Raw genomic sequence first — 16,501 nt, forward strand, 5'->3', positions numbered from 1 at the left:
CTCCCCAGTCAGGATAAATGCTACTTTACTGGGTTTATTTGTTTTGTTTTTTGATACAAAGTAGCTAGCCCTGGCTAGTCTGGAACTCACTCTGTAGACCAAGCTGGCCAGGACTTATTCTGCTTCCTGAGTGCTGGGATTAAAGGTATGTGCCACCATGCTCAGCTTCTGCAATATTTTGAGAGACCCAGTTAATCCCCAAACTAAAACCCCCACCAATGAACAAGAGAGTGCAATCTTAAATACAGGATCACCTGAAGCCGAGATGGAAATGAATTAATTGAGGTCAGAGCCGGTCTTTATCTGATGCCCTTTTATGTTCTGTATCTAAACACACCCAGCATATCTTGGCCCTTTGTCCCTGTTCTATGGAAGTGCTTACTTGTGAAGATGCAAATTCCAGTTTCTGCAAGCCTGCCAAGTAGCGGTTTCTCATTGTGTCCACCTCTTGTCTCTTGCTATTCAGGAGCGTTTTAAAGGTTAGGATCAATTCAAGGTAGGAGGTGGGGGTCACATAGTTGTGTCTGAGAAGTGTGTTGTAGTAATCAATGGATAGCTTCTTCACGCTCTCCTGAAAGTACTTGCACATGGAGACAACCCTGTCAGGGAAACCAGAGCAGTTAGTTGGGACCCAGCTTCCTATAGAGGAGATCTAGCAGTGCTTTAGTAAGGGACACCAGGGTTCCAGAGGTACATACAGTGACTGGCCTGCTAGAACCTAATGAGTGAACAGAGCCAAAGAGAGAGGGATGACCTCTGACTCTTTTATGAATCGCCAGGGCTTGTGCAAGACTTCAATTTTTGACAGTTTGGAGAAGCTTCTGGAGTGCATAGTACTTTTAAATTGCATTTTATTTATTTTCCATGTGTCTATGCGTGCATATGCATGCCTGTGCTTATCATAGCATGCATATGGAAGTCAGAGGACAACTTGCAGGAGTTGATTTGCTCCTTCTACTATGTAAGTTCTGGGGATTGAACTCAGATTGTCAGGGGCCTTTACCCTCTGAGCCCCAGAGGTGGCTGGGATTTCAGCTTGGAATATCCAGGGTGTTGAAATGAAGCTAAAGCTTACTCTGTCCGAATGTTGTCATCAAGCTCCACGTCCTCCAGGAATTTGTTGGCCACCAACTCTAAGGCATCGGTTGGCCAGGACTGGAACCAGTCAATTGTGCAGCAGTTGATAAGTGAAGGGAACATTCTTAGGCGGGTTCTGAAGGCATCTCCGATTGGACTCATGGCTAATGAAAAATAGGTTTTGTTAGTTCCCTTCCACAAAAGCTTGGAGAAGCAAAGAGACGGTAAAGTTCTACAAGGGGCCAGCAATGCCTCTGGTTGGTAAGTAGGGGTGTAGTTGTAAATAACCATGACGAGAGCCTTGGAAACAGAGGAATCATGGGGCATTTTTGATGAAATCTCAACACATTATGACAGTCTGTCTTACTAATTCCCTTTATGCATTATTGTGCCTCTGGGTCCCTTAGTGGGGATAGAGCCTTTGCTCCATTTGTTCTATAGATGCTTTACTACAAGGCAGCCATATTTAGATACCCACAGAAGTTGCCCAGGGCTTGTTTCTGACTCCATCTCTGTCCAGCCACAGACTCTTGATTCTCAACCTCAAATTCCATTCATTTTTGTTTAGTGTTTGGAGAAAGCGTGATGTACAAGTGGAAGTGTGGAGGTCAGTGCGGCTGGAGGAGTCCGGCTTGACATGAGGGTCTAGGATGCAGGGGTAGTTTGGTACATGGCCTTATAAGATACAGGGAAGAAAGCTTTGTCCTTTGCTTCCCATCCTAACGGAAAGTGATTATTTTAATTTGTGTGTACATGTACACACACACACACACACAACATTATCAATCTTGTCTGCAATAAAGAAAAAAAAACACACTCTGGATTAATGGATCTGAAAAGTCTAGAACTAACAAGAACAGAGATGGAGAAGAACAGTATGGAGGTGAGAACTGAGACAACAGTGGCTGAACACGAAGGCAGTGTGGTGTACACGAGGTAGGTACAAGAGGATGCTAAGCACATCCCCTGGCCTTGTGTATCCATTTCTTTCACTGAGAACACTGGTGTTCTCTGCCAGATAATATGCTAAACAGTGATCTTTCTCAAAGAAGTCAGAGAACTGAAGAGATTAAAACAGGCTCAACACAGTCTGTTTGGGCAAAGATTGAGGACAATTGCCAGAGGAAGTCCAGATTGTGACTATTGGTTGGTGCCTTGCTCAGATCAGTTTTGTGATCAGTAGAGGAAACTGGCTTTGAGATATTGAGAAGACCCTAATGACACCAGAGGCCCAAGAACAGACAGAATTTAATTGCTTCTCACCAAGAACAATGTGAAGATTCTTTCTCACTCTCTCAATAAAAAAGTTGTACATAGACAAGGGAGTGACTTCGATCTTCTCTCCTTCTGTCCTGGCCGCTGTCTGCATCTTTTCCACGAGGTCAGCCTTCTCATCAGCTGGGAAGATATTGGGCACATCACCTGTGTTCAGAAGCATGTTGATGTCTTCCACAAATGACTCGTCCTTGATCTGGTTATCCGAGAAGAGGAACACAGTGCTCTTGGTGGCCACTCCTGACTGCAACATTATCTTTTTCAGGTCCTCTCTCCAATCACTGTTGGAATAATTCTTTGTGATTTCAATCTGGTATAGCTCATAGGAGTTCATGAACGTGGACAGTTTGGTGGCACTCTGCCGCCCACTGCCCCCGATGCCCACCAGGAGCAAGTGACCTTTCTTCTGCTTCAGGACTCTGCAGATCCTGGAAATGTGCTCGATGGCAAACTTGAACATGACCAAAGACATGGGGGCCTTGCTGACGCTGTTGAACTCGTCCAGATAGTATTCCATCACCGTCGTGAGTGCTTTCAGGTCAATGATCTCGTCATAGATTTTTGGGTCACTTTCTGGCTTCAAAAAATCCCCAAAGAAGAGGCTACGGATGTTATCATCAGTTATCTTCCCAGTGGGTGACAGGTGGATGAGTACCTGTGGGAAGAATAAGTGTCCACTGGGCCCTGTGCCTGAGGCCCAGGCTGGCTGTGGGTATAGGGACAGAGGAAAAGGGAGACCTGACTGTTTTTCCTAAGCACATCTTCCTAGCCATGGCTCATCAATAGTAAAATTTTAAATATAATGTGTGGATGTGATGGTTTGATGATAGAACAGGGAAGCAGGTGTGAGTGGGACTAGAGAGCTGGCTGAGTAGTTAAGAACATGTGCAGCTCTATAGAAGACCCAAGTTCGGGTCCCAGCACCTATATCAGACAGCTCACAATGGCCTGTAACTTCAGGTGTAGGGGAGCCAATGCCCTCCTCTCGCCTCCAAGGGCACCAGATTCACATGTATTTACCTATACATGAGTATATATACATATAAACATATTTTTTTAATTTGCATGTATGTGCCATACATGTGTGGGTACTCTCAGAGGTCAGAAGAGGATGTCAGGTTCCTTGGAGCTGTAAGGTGTGAGCTGCCTGACATGGAACCCAATTTTGCAAGAGCAGCAAGTGTTTTTAACCACAGCCAACTCCTCATCCCTGACTAAAGTTTTTTTGTTTGTTTCTTTTTAGGCAGGGTTTTGTTGGGTAGCCCTGGCTAGCCTGGAAGTAACTATGTAGATTAGACTGTCTGGGAACTCACAGAGATCCTCCTGGAATTAAAGAAGTATGTCACCAAGTTCAGCCTCATGTACACACAATAAATAAACAAACAAACAAAAAATAGTAAAAGTAAACAAACAAACAAAAAATAGTAAAAGCAGATCTCTGTGAGGTCAAGGCCAGCCTGATCTACAAAATGAGCTCCAGGCTAGTCAGGCCACACTGTGGAACTCTGTCTCAAAAAAAAAAAAAAAAACCCAAAAAACAAAAAACAAAAAAACAAAAAACAAAAGGAAGACCAAGTTGCTCATCAGTTACATATGTGCAGGGCCGAGGTCCAGCTCGTGCTCACTCTTTGATTAGTGACTCAGTCTCTGGGAGCCCACAAGGGTCCAGGCTAGTTGACTCTGTTGGTTTCCTGTGGAGTCCCAATCCTCTTTGGGTCCCTCACTCTTTCTCCCAACTCTTCTGTAAGACTCCCTGAGCTCCGTCTACTGATTGGGTGTGAGTCTCTACGACTCTTTCCACTGTCGGTTGGGTGGAGCCTCTCATAGAACAGATATGCTAGGTTCCTGTCTCCAAGCCTAATGGAGTATCATTAATAGTGTTGGGGATTGCTTCTTGCTCATGGGATGGGTCTCAATTTGGGGCAGTCATTGGTTGGCCATTCCCTCAGGCTCTGTTCTATCTTTGTCCCTGCACATCTTGTAGACAGGACACAATTTTGGGTGGAAGGCTTTATGGGTAGGTTGCTGTTCTTATCCTTCTACTGGAAGTCCTGCCTGGCTACAGGAAGTGGCCATTCACGAACCATATCCTCCAATGCTGGAATCAGCATGAGTGTCCCCCAAACAATTGGAGTAGAGGCTGACACTGAGCCTGTTGTCTACCTGCCTGCCTGTGGATACCACAATGAGTCCAACCTTGTCTGGACTCAGTGGGAGAGGAAGTACCTAGTCCTGAAGCTCTTGGTGTGTGGGATGGGGGTAGAGGGCAGAGGTGGGAGGTGGAGGATGGGATGGGATGTCAGAAGGTTGACACCCAGAAGGGGACTTCATCTTCTAAAGGGAATGGGATGGGGGCTTATGTGAAGGGGTACTGAGATGAGAGGAAGGGCTGATATTGAGTTGTAAAGTAAATAAATAAATAAATTTAATAATAATAATGATAATAATAATAATGAAACAAAGCAGACTAATATATAGTAGCATATACAGTAGAACTGTAACAGCACAGAGAAGATTGGTATTCCTTGCACAAGGATGGCATGCGTGGATGGCACGGAGTGTTCCCTGTTATTACCTTTAAAATCACGGGATCCTTGTGAAGTAAAAGTAACTTGTTAAAAAAAAACATAAAAGAAATTTTTAAAAAATGAAAACAAGGGGGAGCCAGGTGTAGTGGTACACACCAAGAACTCAGAGTCAGGAGAGCCACATGTTCCAGCTTGGCAAGACTCTATTTTAGAAAAGCAAACAAACAAGAAAACAAGCCAATGACAGCCACAAAAGGAGGAGGAGCAAGATGAAGAGGAAGAGTGGGCCAATTTGTTATTCCCTAAGTTGCTAAATATCGGTGGTCAGTTTGTAAGGTCCCACAGAAGACAGTGGATGGATGGCATTACTTCCCCACGGTTGGTCCTGCACTAAACAGAGTGTGGGCGATGTCCCTGCTCTCTACCCTGTCTAGAGTAGGATGTTGAGCTGCTTCCTCCTCCTGACGTGAGGACCTGCCAATTTGTGCTTGGCCTCCAGATGCAGCAAAAAGATAATTATCCCTAGAGAAAGAAACAGCTGTTTGGTAAAGCAAATTGAAATGCCAATAGAAAATGCCGTTAACTACATTTTTTTTTTTTTTTTACAAAAAGAAAATTGGTTCTTGCCTGAATTTTACCAGGGTCTTGGTCAAATTATAGAAATGTATGTTTTCCTCCCCAAATCCAAATGAATTGGCCTTAGGGTGTATTTTAAATTAAATTCGTTTTTATAAGATGATGTTGATTCATGTGTGACCACGTGTGGGTATGTGCACGTGTGTGCAAGTGTTTCTGTGTCGGGGGCACTGGATCCCTGGAGCTTTTGTTAGAGGTAATTGTGATCGCCTTGATGTGGTTCAAGGAACCAAACCTGGGCCCTTTGCAAGAGCAATATCTGCTTTTACTCACTGAGCTATCTCTCCAGTCCCTTTAACTAATTTGAAATAAATAACATCATATAATAACTATTTTGAATATATTGAAACTTATGTGTTGCCACAGAAGTGGAGCAAGGTTGGACCAAGTAAAATATCAACAAATCAACTGACTAATGCATGTGCCTTTTCCCGTGATTCAGGGCAAAGAGTATTGGTGGTCTTTACTGGGAGTAGAATCTAGAGCCAGAATCTAATGTGGGCCCATTTCTCAGGCCAGATGATTCTAGAATAAGGCTTACCTTCTCCACGGTCTGCTTGAAGCAATTGGAGGTGGTTTCCTTGACTAGGTTGAAGAATGTCTGTCTGTCGTCATTGTCAATCAGGCGGTCATAAAAGACTCGGTAAACCTCATGGATCCAAAGCCGGATAAATTTTTCCAAATCCTAAAGGCCAAAGTTAAGTCATTTAAATGCATTAAGGGTGGTGCTTGTGGCGATTGTTCCCAAAAAGTCTCTAAATCTTGGGGTCGATATGAGTTATAAATTAGACAAGGGATAGAAAGTACTATGCCATGCACATCACAGAGAATAGAGTTTGTGGCTAGTAAAAGCCTATTATGCCAGGTACAGATCCAGGAATATTGCCAAAAGATTTTCGAGACAGGAACAGTAGCAGCTGACCTGTAGGTGGGTGTAGGGGCACAACAGTACTCCCTGGATCACCCGTGAGAAATCCCGAAGGTTAAAGACATAATGTGATTTGGAGGGAGTTGGCAAGAAGTTCTCTACTGCAGCTCTGTAAATTGTCTGGGTTGCTTGGACCAGCATCTTCCCATACCTCAGGAGGAAAAAGGAGGCAGATTAGTCACATAGTCAAGCAGAAATGAGGACCACTCCCAGGTCAATAAGTAGAAAGCCCCAGGAACTTCTTACCGTAAGAACATGACATCAAACCCTTTCCCAAAATGCCAGTCAGCGATAGAACTGAAAATTTTGGTTAAGATTTCATCTTCAAAGGCGTTGATGGAAATGATATTCAGATGGCGAGTGAATCGTCCTGAAAACACACTTGAGTTTGCACACACACTTTCTAGGCTCTAGAGGTCCTAGTCAATATCCCTCTGCTCTCAAGTTCTACAGTTCTGCAACCCAACAGGTCGGTCTCTAGCCACATGCAGGTATTTACACTTACCATTACCTATAATGGGCTTCCATAAGATGTGTTTAGTAGCCACAAGTGGCTTGCTCAGTGCATGCACAGACAAATCCCTGATCTGCAGAAAAGATGCTAACTCTGCCTCCTCTGGCACACAAGGTTGCTTTTATTTTTAAGATTTCACTTTTATTTACTTATTTAGAAATGTGTTTTACTTATTTCATGTGTATGCACAAGAGTGTGTACCAGGGCATTACATGATGGCCTGCAGACCAAGAACACAGGATCCCCACAAACTAGAGTTACAAATGGTTGTGAGCAATCATGTGGGGGCTGGGAATCAAAGCTAGATCTCTGAAAGAGAAGCCAGTGTTCTTACTTCTTAATTATGTGTTTCTATGTGTGTCTGTGTATGGCTTTGGACATGCATGAATGCTGGTAACTAAGGACTCCAGAAGAGGGTATTGGATCCCTTGGAGCTGCACTTACAGGCAGTTGCCCAACAAGGGTGCTGGGAATTGAACCCAGTACCTCTGTAAGAACAGTGTATGCTCTTAACTGAATACATCTCTTCAGCCCCACAACATTATTTTTAAAAACTAAAGGAAATACTTGATTACTGTGGAGTAGCCAAATTATTATTATTATTATTATTATTTATTATTATTGTAGAAAACATCTCCTTCGCTGACTTCTCTGTTCCCAAGGTAACCACCATTTACTAACCCGCCCTTCTCAGGCCTGAGGTCTATTGCTTCCTCTTGCTTTCTCTTGCACATGTGCAGATGGTTTTCAGGTCTTGTGAATTCTCTTTTGAGAACTGGGGCTCTGTAAACTAGACTCACTATAACTATTATTTAATAAGATTTTAGAATTTTATTCTCTGGTTCTTTGCACTTGTATATGGATTTGGGAAGAGGCAAAGCTTGCAGTGCCATTACTGGTGCCAATTCCCCAAATTCCTCATCAGCTTTTTATACATATCCAACACATACACATGTAAAGTATGTATTCCTGTGTATTGCCTACAAGCATGTAATTATATGTATGTGAGTGTACATGTAAGCGTGTACATTTAGGGGCTTGAGAATTCATTCAGTGGCTAAGAGCACTGGCTTTTCTTCCAAAGGACACACATTCTTCCAAAGGAGCCCACATTGGGCTCACAATTATCTGTAACTCCAGTCTCAGGGCATCCAATGTCCTTTTCTGGATTCCCCAGGCACTGTCTGCACACGAAACGCAGATGTACAGGTAGACAAAACTACTATACATATAAGAATAAACAATAAAAAGTTAAAATACACACACGCATTTTTTTTCTTGTTAAACAGTAACAGACTGATTTTTTGTGTGCCTCTGCGTGTTTGTTATGTATGTATTCATATACGTGTGTATGTTTGTTTGGCATGTATGTATTCATGAATGGATGCATATATGCATTTTTGGCCTACCTGTGTATGTGTGTATAGGTGTCTCTGTGTGTTTGGTATTCATGTGTTCATGTGTGAAGTATGTGCATGTGTGTTACTTGTGTGTAAACCAGAGGTTAATGCTGGGCACCTTATTTTTTTATCTCTTTCTCTCCCTTTGTGTGTGTATGTATTTATGTAATGTGTGTACTTGTACATAGAGGTGTGTGCACATATATGTGTATATGTATGCACATAGAGGTAGACTTATATTTTCTACATTGCTAATCTGTAGCCATTGCTAGGTATATGATTTTGAGAACACCATTCAGCATTGTTTGAAAACAATAGTACTTAACATAAATTCACGCTTTCTCTGTGTTGGGCAAATAGGCTATTTGTTGCCATCTTCTCAATTGCTGTGCTCCCAATAACCATAAAACGTTGCCTTGAGTTTCAGTTTCTCCATCTGAATGCTAATAACTGTCAATTATAAGCTAGGCTATTGGCTCCCTACTGAATATAATTTTACTAAAAATCAGCCATAGAGACTAGGGAGATGGCTCACTGGTTAAGGGTATTTACTACCTTGGGGAAGATTCAGGTTTGGTCTCTAGCACTTAGCCTTCTAAGACTTACAACTGTACATAACTTCAGTTCCAGGGGATCTGGTATTATATTCAGGTCTCCACGGCACCAGAAATATATGCAGTGCACATACAGACATACATACAAGCAAAAAACTCATACATATACAATTAAAATAAATCTTTCTAAAAACATCAGCCTCAAATGTTTTCATTCCCTGAGAGTGATGGATTGCAATAGAAACAAGATTGCTCTTGACAACCATGAAGGAAATTCAGCATCCTCTCTCAATCTTAACAGGAGTGACTCGGCTTTTTTTTTTTTTTTTTTAAATCAAGTGACAACCCTGGATTCTTTTAATTTTTCCAGACTTCTGGATAAAAAAAATGAAGACATTGACTTGTCAGATCATCTTAACTTCCTGGGAAGACCCAGTCCAAAGCAGAACACCCCATAAACCCACTTTACTGCCTCAGCTTGCCATTCCCTGAACATCCATGGAACCTGGATGTTCTCACTGGAGCCATGGCCGTGCTTAATCTCATGCAACCACACATGTTCCTAGCAGTTGTGAGTGCTAGGTTATATGCTAGGAGCTTTTCAGAGATCCTATTTGTGACTGAACTTGAACTGCCCATTGCTGTGGGTTCTAGAAACACACTCCTGTTTGAAATAGTAGTACAAAAAGCTCCCTATGGAGTTGAGGTGCCTTAGACTTTGCTGTGCTCAGATCTGAGTCAAATACAACCGTGTACCTGCTCTCTTCACATGGTACCCCCCCCCCTTTTTGATGAATAGACAAGACTCCTCACAGACTCTTGTCATCTTCCCACCCCATTGCATACAACGTCCAACATGAAGTCTGGAGCTAACCCAAACCTTCCCAGCTCTCACAAAGGCACATATTCGATAATCTCTTCTGTCAGAAGACCCTGAACCAAACCAATTCATTCATGATAGCCAGCTCTGCAAGGGGAACGAAGAGAGGAATAAACCTTCTTCCTAGACCTACCAGTGATGTCATTCCTTCCTCCACCAGGGGGACCCATGGCAGTCACAAGCAGAACATCCACAATGTCGAGCCTGTTTGTGTCTTTCTTGTCAAACCAGTAGCCATGGTCAATCCATTGTCTTAGCAGCTCGATGGGGGGCTGGGCTCCATACACCTCTTTGGCTGGCATATTGAGGTCATCTGTAGAAGGAAGCCACAGCCACACACACTGGGATCATTTGGTTTTACAGGGGTCACCAATGACTGTTCCCTCCATGAGAAAGCCTGTTTCTAGTGACCCCACTCCTATTCAAGACCCAGTCAGTAGACATCCTAAACAGATGGGAAAAGGTTTTTTTTTTGGATTTAGAGTTTGCTATCTTATTGAAGTCTCTGCCCATCATGCCTATAAGATACATGGGATGACATTAACAAATGAGCATTTAACTTTCCCCCAATTTTCCTTAGCCAAAATACACTGTCTACAATACCACAGATGAGATGCCAAAGTTTTTGTTGTTGTTGTGCTTTCAGTTGTTGTGCTTTCAGTTGTTGTGCTTTCAGTCTTGAGAGGACATCTCACTGTACTGCCCAGGCTTATTTCAAACACTATAGACATGGTGTCTGCCAGCTAATATATTTTCAGTGGTAATGGGGATTGAACCCAGAGCCTCCCTACATGCTAAGCAAATGCTGTACTACTGAGTAAGAACCATTCCTTCTGAGGGGCATTAAATCAACTTGTAATAGCTGAACTCTGGTGAGAGCAAGGCTTTGAACTAGGTCCTTTCATGAGCAAACCCAAAATGTCAAGAGGGGTTTACAGGTTCTCTTAATTACAGGAATATTTTCTGCCTGCAACCCACTGCTCAGACTGGGCATACAGAGGATACTGAATTCAATGGAGGGGTTCTTTGTTTTTGTTTTCAACAAATATTAATAGACTGATCAGTTTTTGTCAGTAAACATTTTAGGAACTTTAGACAAATTAACTGATTTAATGCAAATATATTCGAGGTAAGGGACTGACTCTTAGATCAGAGAGGCTGAATCAACTGTACCTAGGATTACAAATCGATATAGAACCCAGTTTGGTTTAGTGCAAGGCTTCAACTGGCTTAGGGTATATCATAAGGATTGTGGGAGACCTGGATGGAGGGAAAAAAGGAAGAGTATAAAAGAAAGGAAAAATAAATAAATAAATAAATAAATAAGATTCCTGCCTTTCAAGAGATGATGAGCATGTGTAAGGATATAAATATAACCATGAAATGTTTATTATTAATACATGCGTTTAAAATACAGGACACAAGATGATCCAAGACAGTGGAGGCATTATGAGTATCTCCTGGGTCAGCAGCCAGCCTAAGATAATCATAATGATGAGTAACCTCATGTGGGTCTGAGGCCCAAAGCGGGAAAAAAGAGGAAGAGCTTTGTACAAAGTGAATGTTGAAAGTCGATCCTCATATTTCATCAACATTTTCTTAGCAACTATTGGGTTCCTTCACTTAGCGATGACCCACTTATCTGATATCGCTAAGTGAAAACTCACGTACTTCACGAGGTGGCAGAGTTTAGCTGTCACCACCACAGTCTCTTAGAAATGCTGTTCACTACAAAGAAGAAAGAGGAAAAGCAGAGCAGAAAGGAGGGACAGTAAGGGAGGAAGTAACAAAGGAGGGAGGAAAGATGGAAGTGAGGAGACAGGAGATGTGGTGGTGGTAGGAATGCTCAATCACCTGCCAGAGAGAGATCAAAGGAGGGAGGAAAGATAGAAGTGAGGAGACAGGAGATGTGGTGATGGTAGGAATGCTCAATCACCCGCCAGAGAGAGATGGAATCTTTGGCTTGCTGCTGTTTTGATACAAGAACTTGGTCTACCAGACCCAAGCCAATGCTTACCTACAAACACCACTGCTTTCTTCCCTATGGGAGGCCCGAAAAGGCCTTTCCTCCGACGATCCAGCTTGGACATGATGATATCCTGGGTCTGGGTGGCTGAAGTTCTGGCAGAGAAATTGATGAAGTTGGGCTGGTAGACATTTTTGGGAAGGTGGAGAAGGAAGTTGTTGGTGATGGCTGATTTGCCAGTGCCTGTGGGACCCACGAACAGTATCGGGATCTCGTGGTCCAGGTAGGTTTTTAAGAAGAAGGACTGCCGGGCAGTCTCCACTGTTGGAATGATGAGGTCTGATACCTGTTTCACAAAGATACAGGGAAATCTTGATCCTGGACCAGGAGGACTGAATCTTGGGATTCAAGGGATCTGGGTTTAACTGTAGCTCCATTCTTTACTCTCTTTATGATCTTGAGCAAATGTTTAACTTTTCAAGGGACCTCAGTTTCAATTCTGAAACAGGGACAATCATGGCATTTAATACACAGTTGTCAGAGATCAAATAGGACCAAATACATAAAGGTGAGTGCTTTGTCCCTGTTTGGTAGATGGGGAAGAAGAGTTATAGGTCTTCTTCAATAAGAAGTGGAAAGGCAGGGATTTTGGATTCCAGCTTGTATGATTCCAAAGTCTACATTCTTAATACTAAACCAGCATAAAAAACAATAATAAAGATCAGTGCCAAGCTTCTCTCTCTGAGACGTGCTTTCACCTAATTAGTCTGCCTTGTTTCAAGCAAGAGCCACCTTCCATGTGTCACCTATTCTGGCTCAGAAGGTTTAGGTGTTTTGTAGTCATATAAGAAGACTTATACGTTGAAGGTTTGTCTCCTATGCAGAAATGTTTGGAAGTGGGGATTTTGTGAAGTAATTGGATCCTGATGGTTTTGGTCCCATTAATAGGTTAATCCCTTGATGGGTTCATAGCTCATTGGTTTATTAAAAGTTGGTAGACATCAGAGATAAGACATACTGAGGAGGGTAGAGGGGTCTTTGGAGCACAGTTTCCAGGCCTATCTATATCCTCTCCCTGTCCTCTTTTTCTCTCTCTACTTCCTAGATGTTATGAGGTGAAAAGGCTTTGCTCTGCTGAGCCCTTCTGTAGCAATGTTATACCTCAATGCTAGTCTTGTGATGATGGGGCTAAGAGAGCATAGTATAAAATCAATAGCCACAGTATGCACTTCCTCCTCAGGGCTGACTCTCAGACATTCTGCCACAGTGACACAAAAAAAGCTTCTCTTTTTCCTGATTCACTTTCCCCAACATTGAGATTCTAGGTCCCAAGACCCACACCCACTGAATCTTCCATTTTTTACAATATGAGGATTTGTGGGAAGCCATTGGGGGTGCTTGGCAGGAATCTGACATTGGCCAAGGACAAGGAATTGGGCTTTAGACAAGAATCTGACTTTGGGCCATGACAAGGAAGTAAGTTCAGGCAGGAGTCTATTTTTAGGCTAAAACAGAGAAGTAAATTCAGTCAGGAATCCTAGTCTTATGCTAAAACAAAGAGGTAAGCCTCAGGCATGAATATGACTGTGGGCTAGGACAGGGAAGTAGGCTCAGATACTTTGTCATCCTGATGAGCCCTTAGAACCAGCGGTCATGAGAGTGATCACGGGGTGATCACGGGACTCTGTATATTGCCTTGTTTGTTCCTTGACTGTTTCTATTGTAATGTTGGTTCCTCAAACCTAGAACTGACCTAAATACTTGCATGTAATTAAAAGGGTTTAAAAGATAAGTTGAATTAAACGAACCTGCCTTCAGCCTCAGAACTGGCTGGGGTCACGCTGCAATTTTGTCTAACAGTCTCTTTTCTTTTAATCCTCACTCCTGCGCTGGAGAACCTGTTGACTGACTGAGCGGGCTTGGTCAAGGATTGAATATATTCTCCCTGGGCCTCAGATCCTAAGTGGATTTAGACACCTCAATCATAACTTCTGGAATCCTTATTACTTTGTATAGAATACCTTACCTAAGTTTGAATTCTCTGAGCCTGGATCCTGTAATCATTTTGTCACAACTGATCCCTTAGTTGGGCAAGTCAAGAGGTAGGAAGGTGTATATTCTACGTAGAGGTCATTTCTAGTTTGTAAAGGAGTAATGACCTTGAGCTGCTGTGTTGTATGACACCAGGGAGCAACATTCACACTGCAGTTTGTAAATGTTGCTTCCAAAAACCAGACTTGACCTTGACTTGGATACCACCAAATCTGTGCAGCTTGGAAGCTTTTGCAAACAAAAGCTTGGCTTCTTTTGGGAAATAATTTGGCTAACTGAAAAGAAGCAGATGGGTATGGTCATTAAAGCATAGAAGAGAATGATTACGTATCATAAGAGGATGCAGACAAGGATGCCATGCCTGAATTATTCCCTGTAACCCATTGACGCAGATGATAAAGCAGGCTGCAAGCAGGTCAGGATTCTCCATGAAGCCACTTGGCCTCTTAGTGATGCTTGAATGCAGGTTCAAGACTCTCATTTTACAGCTTAGATCAGGAACTTGAAGCCAGCTGGATTTCACCCAGTGTTATTTTCAACTACTCAAATGATCATTTGACAAGAGGAAAATACCCATCGGAGCTGAAAATACTTTCTACACTGGGCTCTTGTCCATATGAGTTTAGTACAATTTCAAGTCCCTGGAATTCAGATAACAGATCTGTATAAAGACAATAAAAGCTGAGGATCTCAGTGCTGGGACTTCTCTACAGAACCCAGCCCCTAGGATGTTTGTCCTGAGAGCAGCACAATCACCCTTGTCTAAAGCAACCTTGTGAGTGAGGCTGTGGTCCAACAATATCCTCACATTTCCATCTGCCCTCTAAAGCTTACTTGGAAGATCTACACAATTACCTCAGAAGGATAAATAATGTCCACTAGATTATCCAAATGAAGGCACAAGAGTGCTCATTTTGCATATTCTCTATAGGACTGAAATATATGTGCATTAGCCATAACCCAGGAAATCCATTGATTGAAACTCATCTTTCTGAGTTCTGCTGGAGGAAATCTTTCTCTAAGGATATTATGTGGGTTTCTTAGGCTTAGATGAGGTAGTTATAATGCTATAGATAATGACAATGTTTAGAATAATAACAAACACCTATCTAACTCCAACTATGTGGTACATGGGTGTATATACTACCTTTAGTCTTGGCAATCATCCTTTATTATTTTTTTCCATCTCACAGTTGGGTAAACTGAGGTGTGGAGCTTGAAGCCTATGTAAGGAATCTAGATCTCTCTGATATTAAGCTCTATGCTTTTGAGGGTTTGATCTATGCAAAATGCTTCATGGAAACGCTCATAGGGAGCTGGTAGTTTTTCCATTTGGAAGGGTACTTAGAAAATTCCGGAAACCACAGCATTTCCTTTACCTTTGCATTCGCAGGGATAGTCTCCTCCTCTTTGGTGATATATTCCGTCCATGAATTCCAGTGTCCACCCCCTTGTTTGAGGAAATAAAAATCATAGATGCTTCCTGCACCCAAAGGAACAGAACATGTCATTAGCAAACCAAGGTAAGCTTCATATTTGAGGAATTTGACAGCCCCAGTTATAGGCATCTAAAATGCATAAGTTCCAGTCCCAGCACAATTGTGGTGACACGTACCTACCTGTCACCAGCAACCACAAATTGGAGCAAAAAAAAAATTATATAAAATGGTAAGTGAAGGTTATGTAAATTCTTGGTTTTAGTCTTTGGGATAGGGACCTGTTCTGTATTGAACTTGGACTTGCTGTGCAGCCAAACCCAGCTTACAACTTGTTTTTAAAAGTACATGCATTTGCTTATGTACTTGGTGGTGGGGTAGGGCATGTCACAATATGTATGTAGAGGATGGAGGACAGTTTATGGAAGTCAGTTCTTTCCACCATGTAGGTCCCAGGGGTCAAACTCAGGTTGTCAGCCTTGGCAGCCATCTGGCCAGCTCTCTAGCTTTAAAGTTGTGAGCCTCTTACCTCAGCCTTCCTAGTGCTGGGATTACACTCTCAGTTAAATTTTCTTTCTCTTTCTACCCCCTACCCCTTATATTTATGTGTAATATTTGTACTTGTTAGTGTGAATACGTGCTTGTGTGCAAGCAGGTATGTATGTATACACATATGACGGGGGGTTCAGAGTTGATGTCAAGTATCTTCCTTAATAGTTCTCCACCTTCACTTTTTTGAGATAGAGTCATTCACTGAACCTGAACTTGATTGACTCTGATAGTCTGGTTGGCCAATGAACTTCAGGGATCTACCTGTCTCTCTGCCCCTCAGCACCAGGGTTACAGGCACATATTATTATGCTGGCATTTTACATAAAATCTGGGGATGCAAACTCAGGTTCTCATGCTTGGGTGGCAGGTTTATCTTATTGACACAGCCATCTTCACAGTCCCTGAAGCCAAAGTATTTTTAATAATAAAAGCAACAAATTTTTAAATAACAAAAGAAAGTAATAAATCACTCTAAATCTCTTATTATATAGGATTTTCCTCCCAGATAAAACGTTCATCTTGGAGGGAAGGTCATTAAGAGACAAGATGTTAAAAGGGGAGGTGAAACATTTCATCCTGCAAACAAGCTCCATCAGCTCAGGAAATAAACAACTCAAAGGCTTCAGGAAATCCCTCAAATCAGCAAAATACTGTAGGTTCTTCCCTTCCCAAGTATATATAAACAGTAAGGTCTGCTGAAAGA

At 42.4% G+C, this 16,501-nt stretch overlaps 1 protein-coding gene across 1 annotated transcript in view; it reads right to left on the reverse strand.

The window, feature by feature from the left end:
• Dnah3 (dynein axonemal heavy chain 3) overlaps positions 1-16,501 on the reverse strand; it is a 162,689-nt gene that overhangs the window by 41,150 nt on the left and 105,038 nt on the right. Inside the window, exons 41-49 of the mRNA XM_028764257.1 lie at positions 15,190-15,293; positions 11,810-12,104; positions 9,926-10,105; positions 6,691-6,814; positions 6,439-6,595; positions 6,058-6,201; positions 2,341-3,007; positions 1,076-1,241; positions 383-599 (exon numbers count right to left, since the gene is read on the reverse strand). Of these exons, the coding sequence (XP_028620090.1) occupies positions 383-599; positions 1,076-1,241; positions 2,341-3,007; positions 6,058-6,201; positions 6,439-6,595; positions 6,691-6,814; positions 9,926-10,105; positions 11,810-12,104; positions 15,190-15,293 (2,054 nt within the window). The remainder of the gene's footprint in view (positions 1-382; positions 600-1,075; positions 1,242-2,340; positions 3,008-6,057; positions 6,202-6,438; positions 6,596-6,690; positions 6,815-9,925; positions 10,106-11,809; positions 12,105-15,189; positions 15,294-16,501) is intronic.

This window comes from Grammomys surdaster, unplaced genomic scaffold (genome assembly GCF_004785775.1).
Source record: "Grammomys surdaster isolate TR1022 unplaced genomic scaffold, NIH_TR_1.0 142, whole genome shotgun sequence".
NCBI lineage: Eukaryota > Metazoa > Chordata > Mammalia > Rodentia > Muridae > Grammomys > Grammomys surdaster.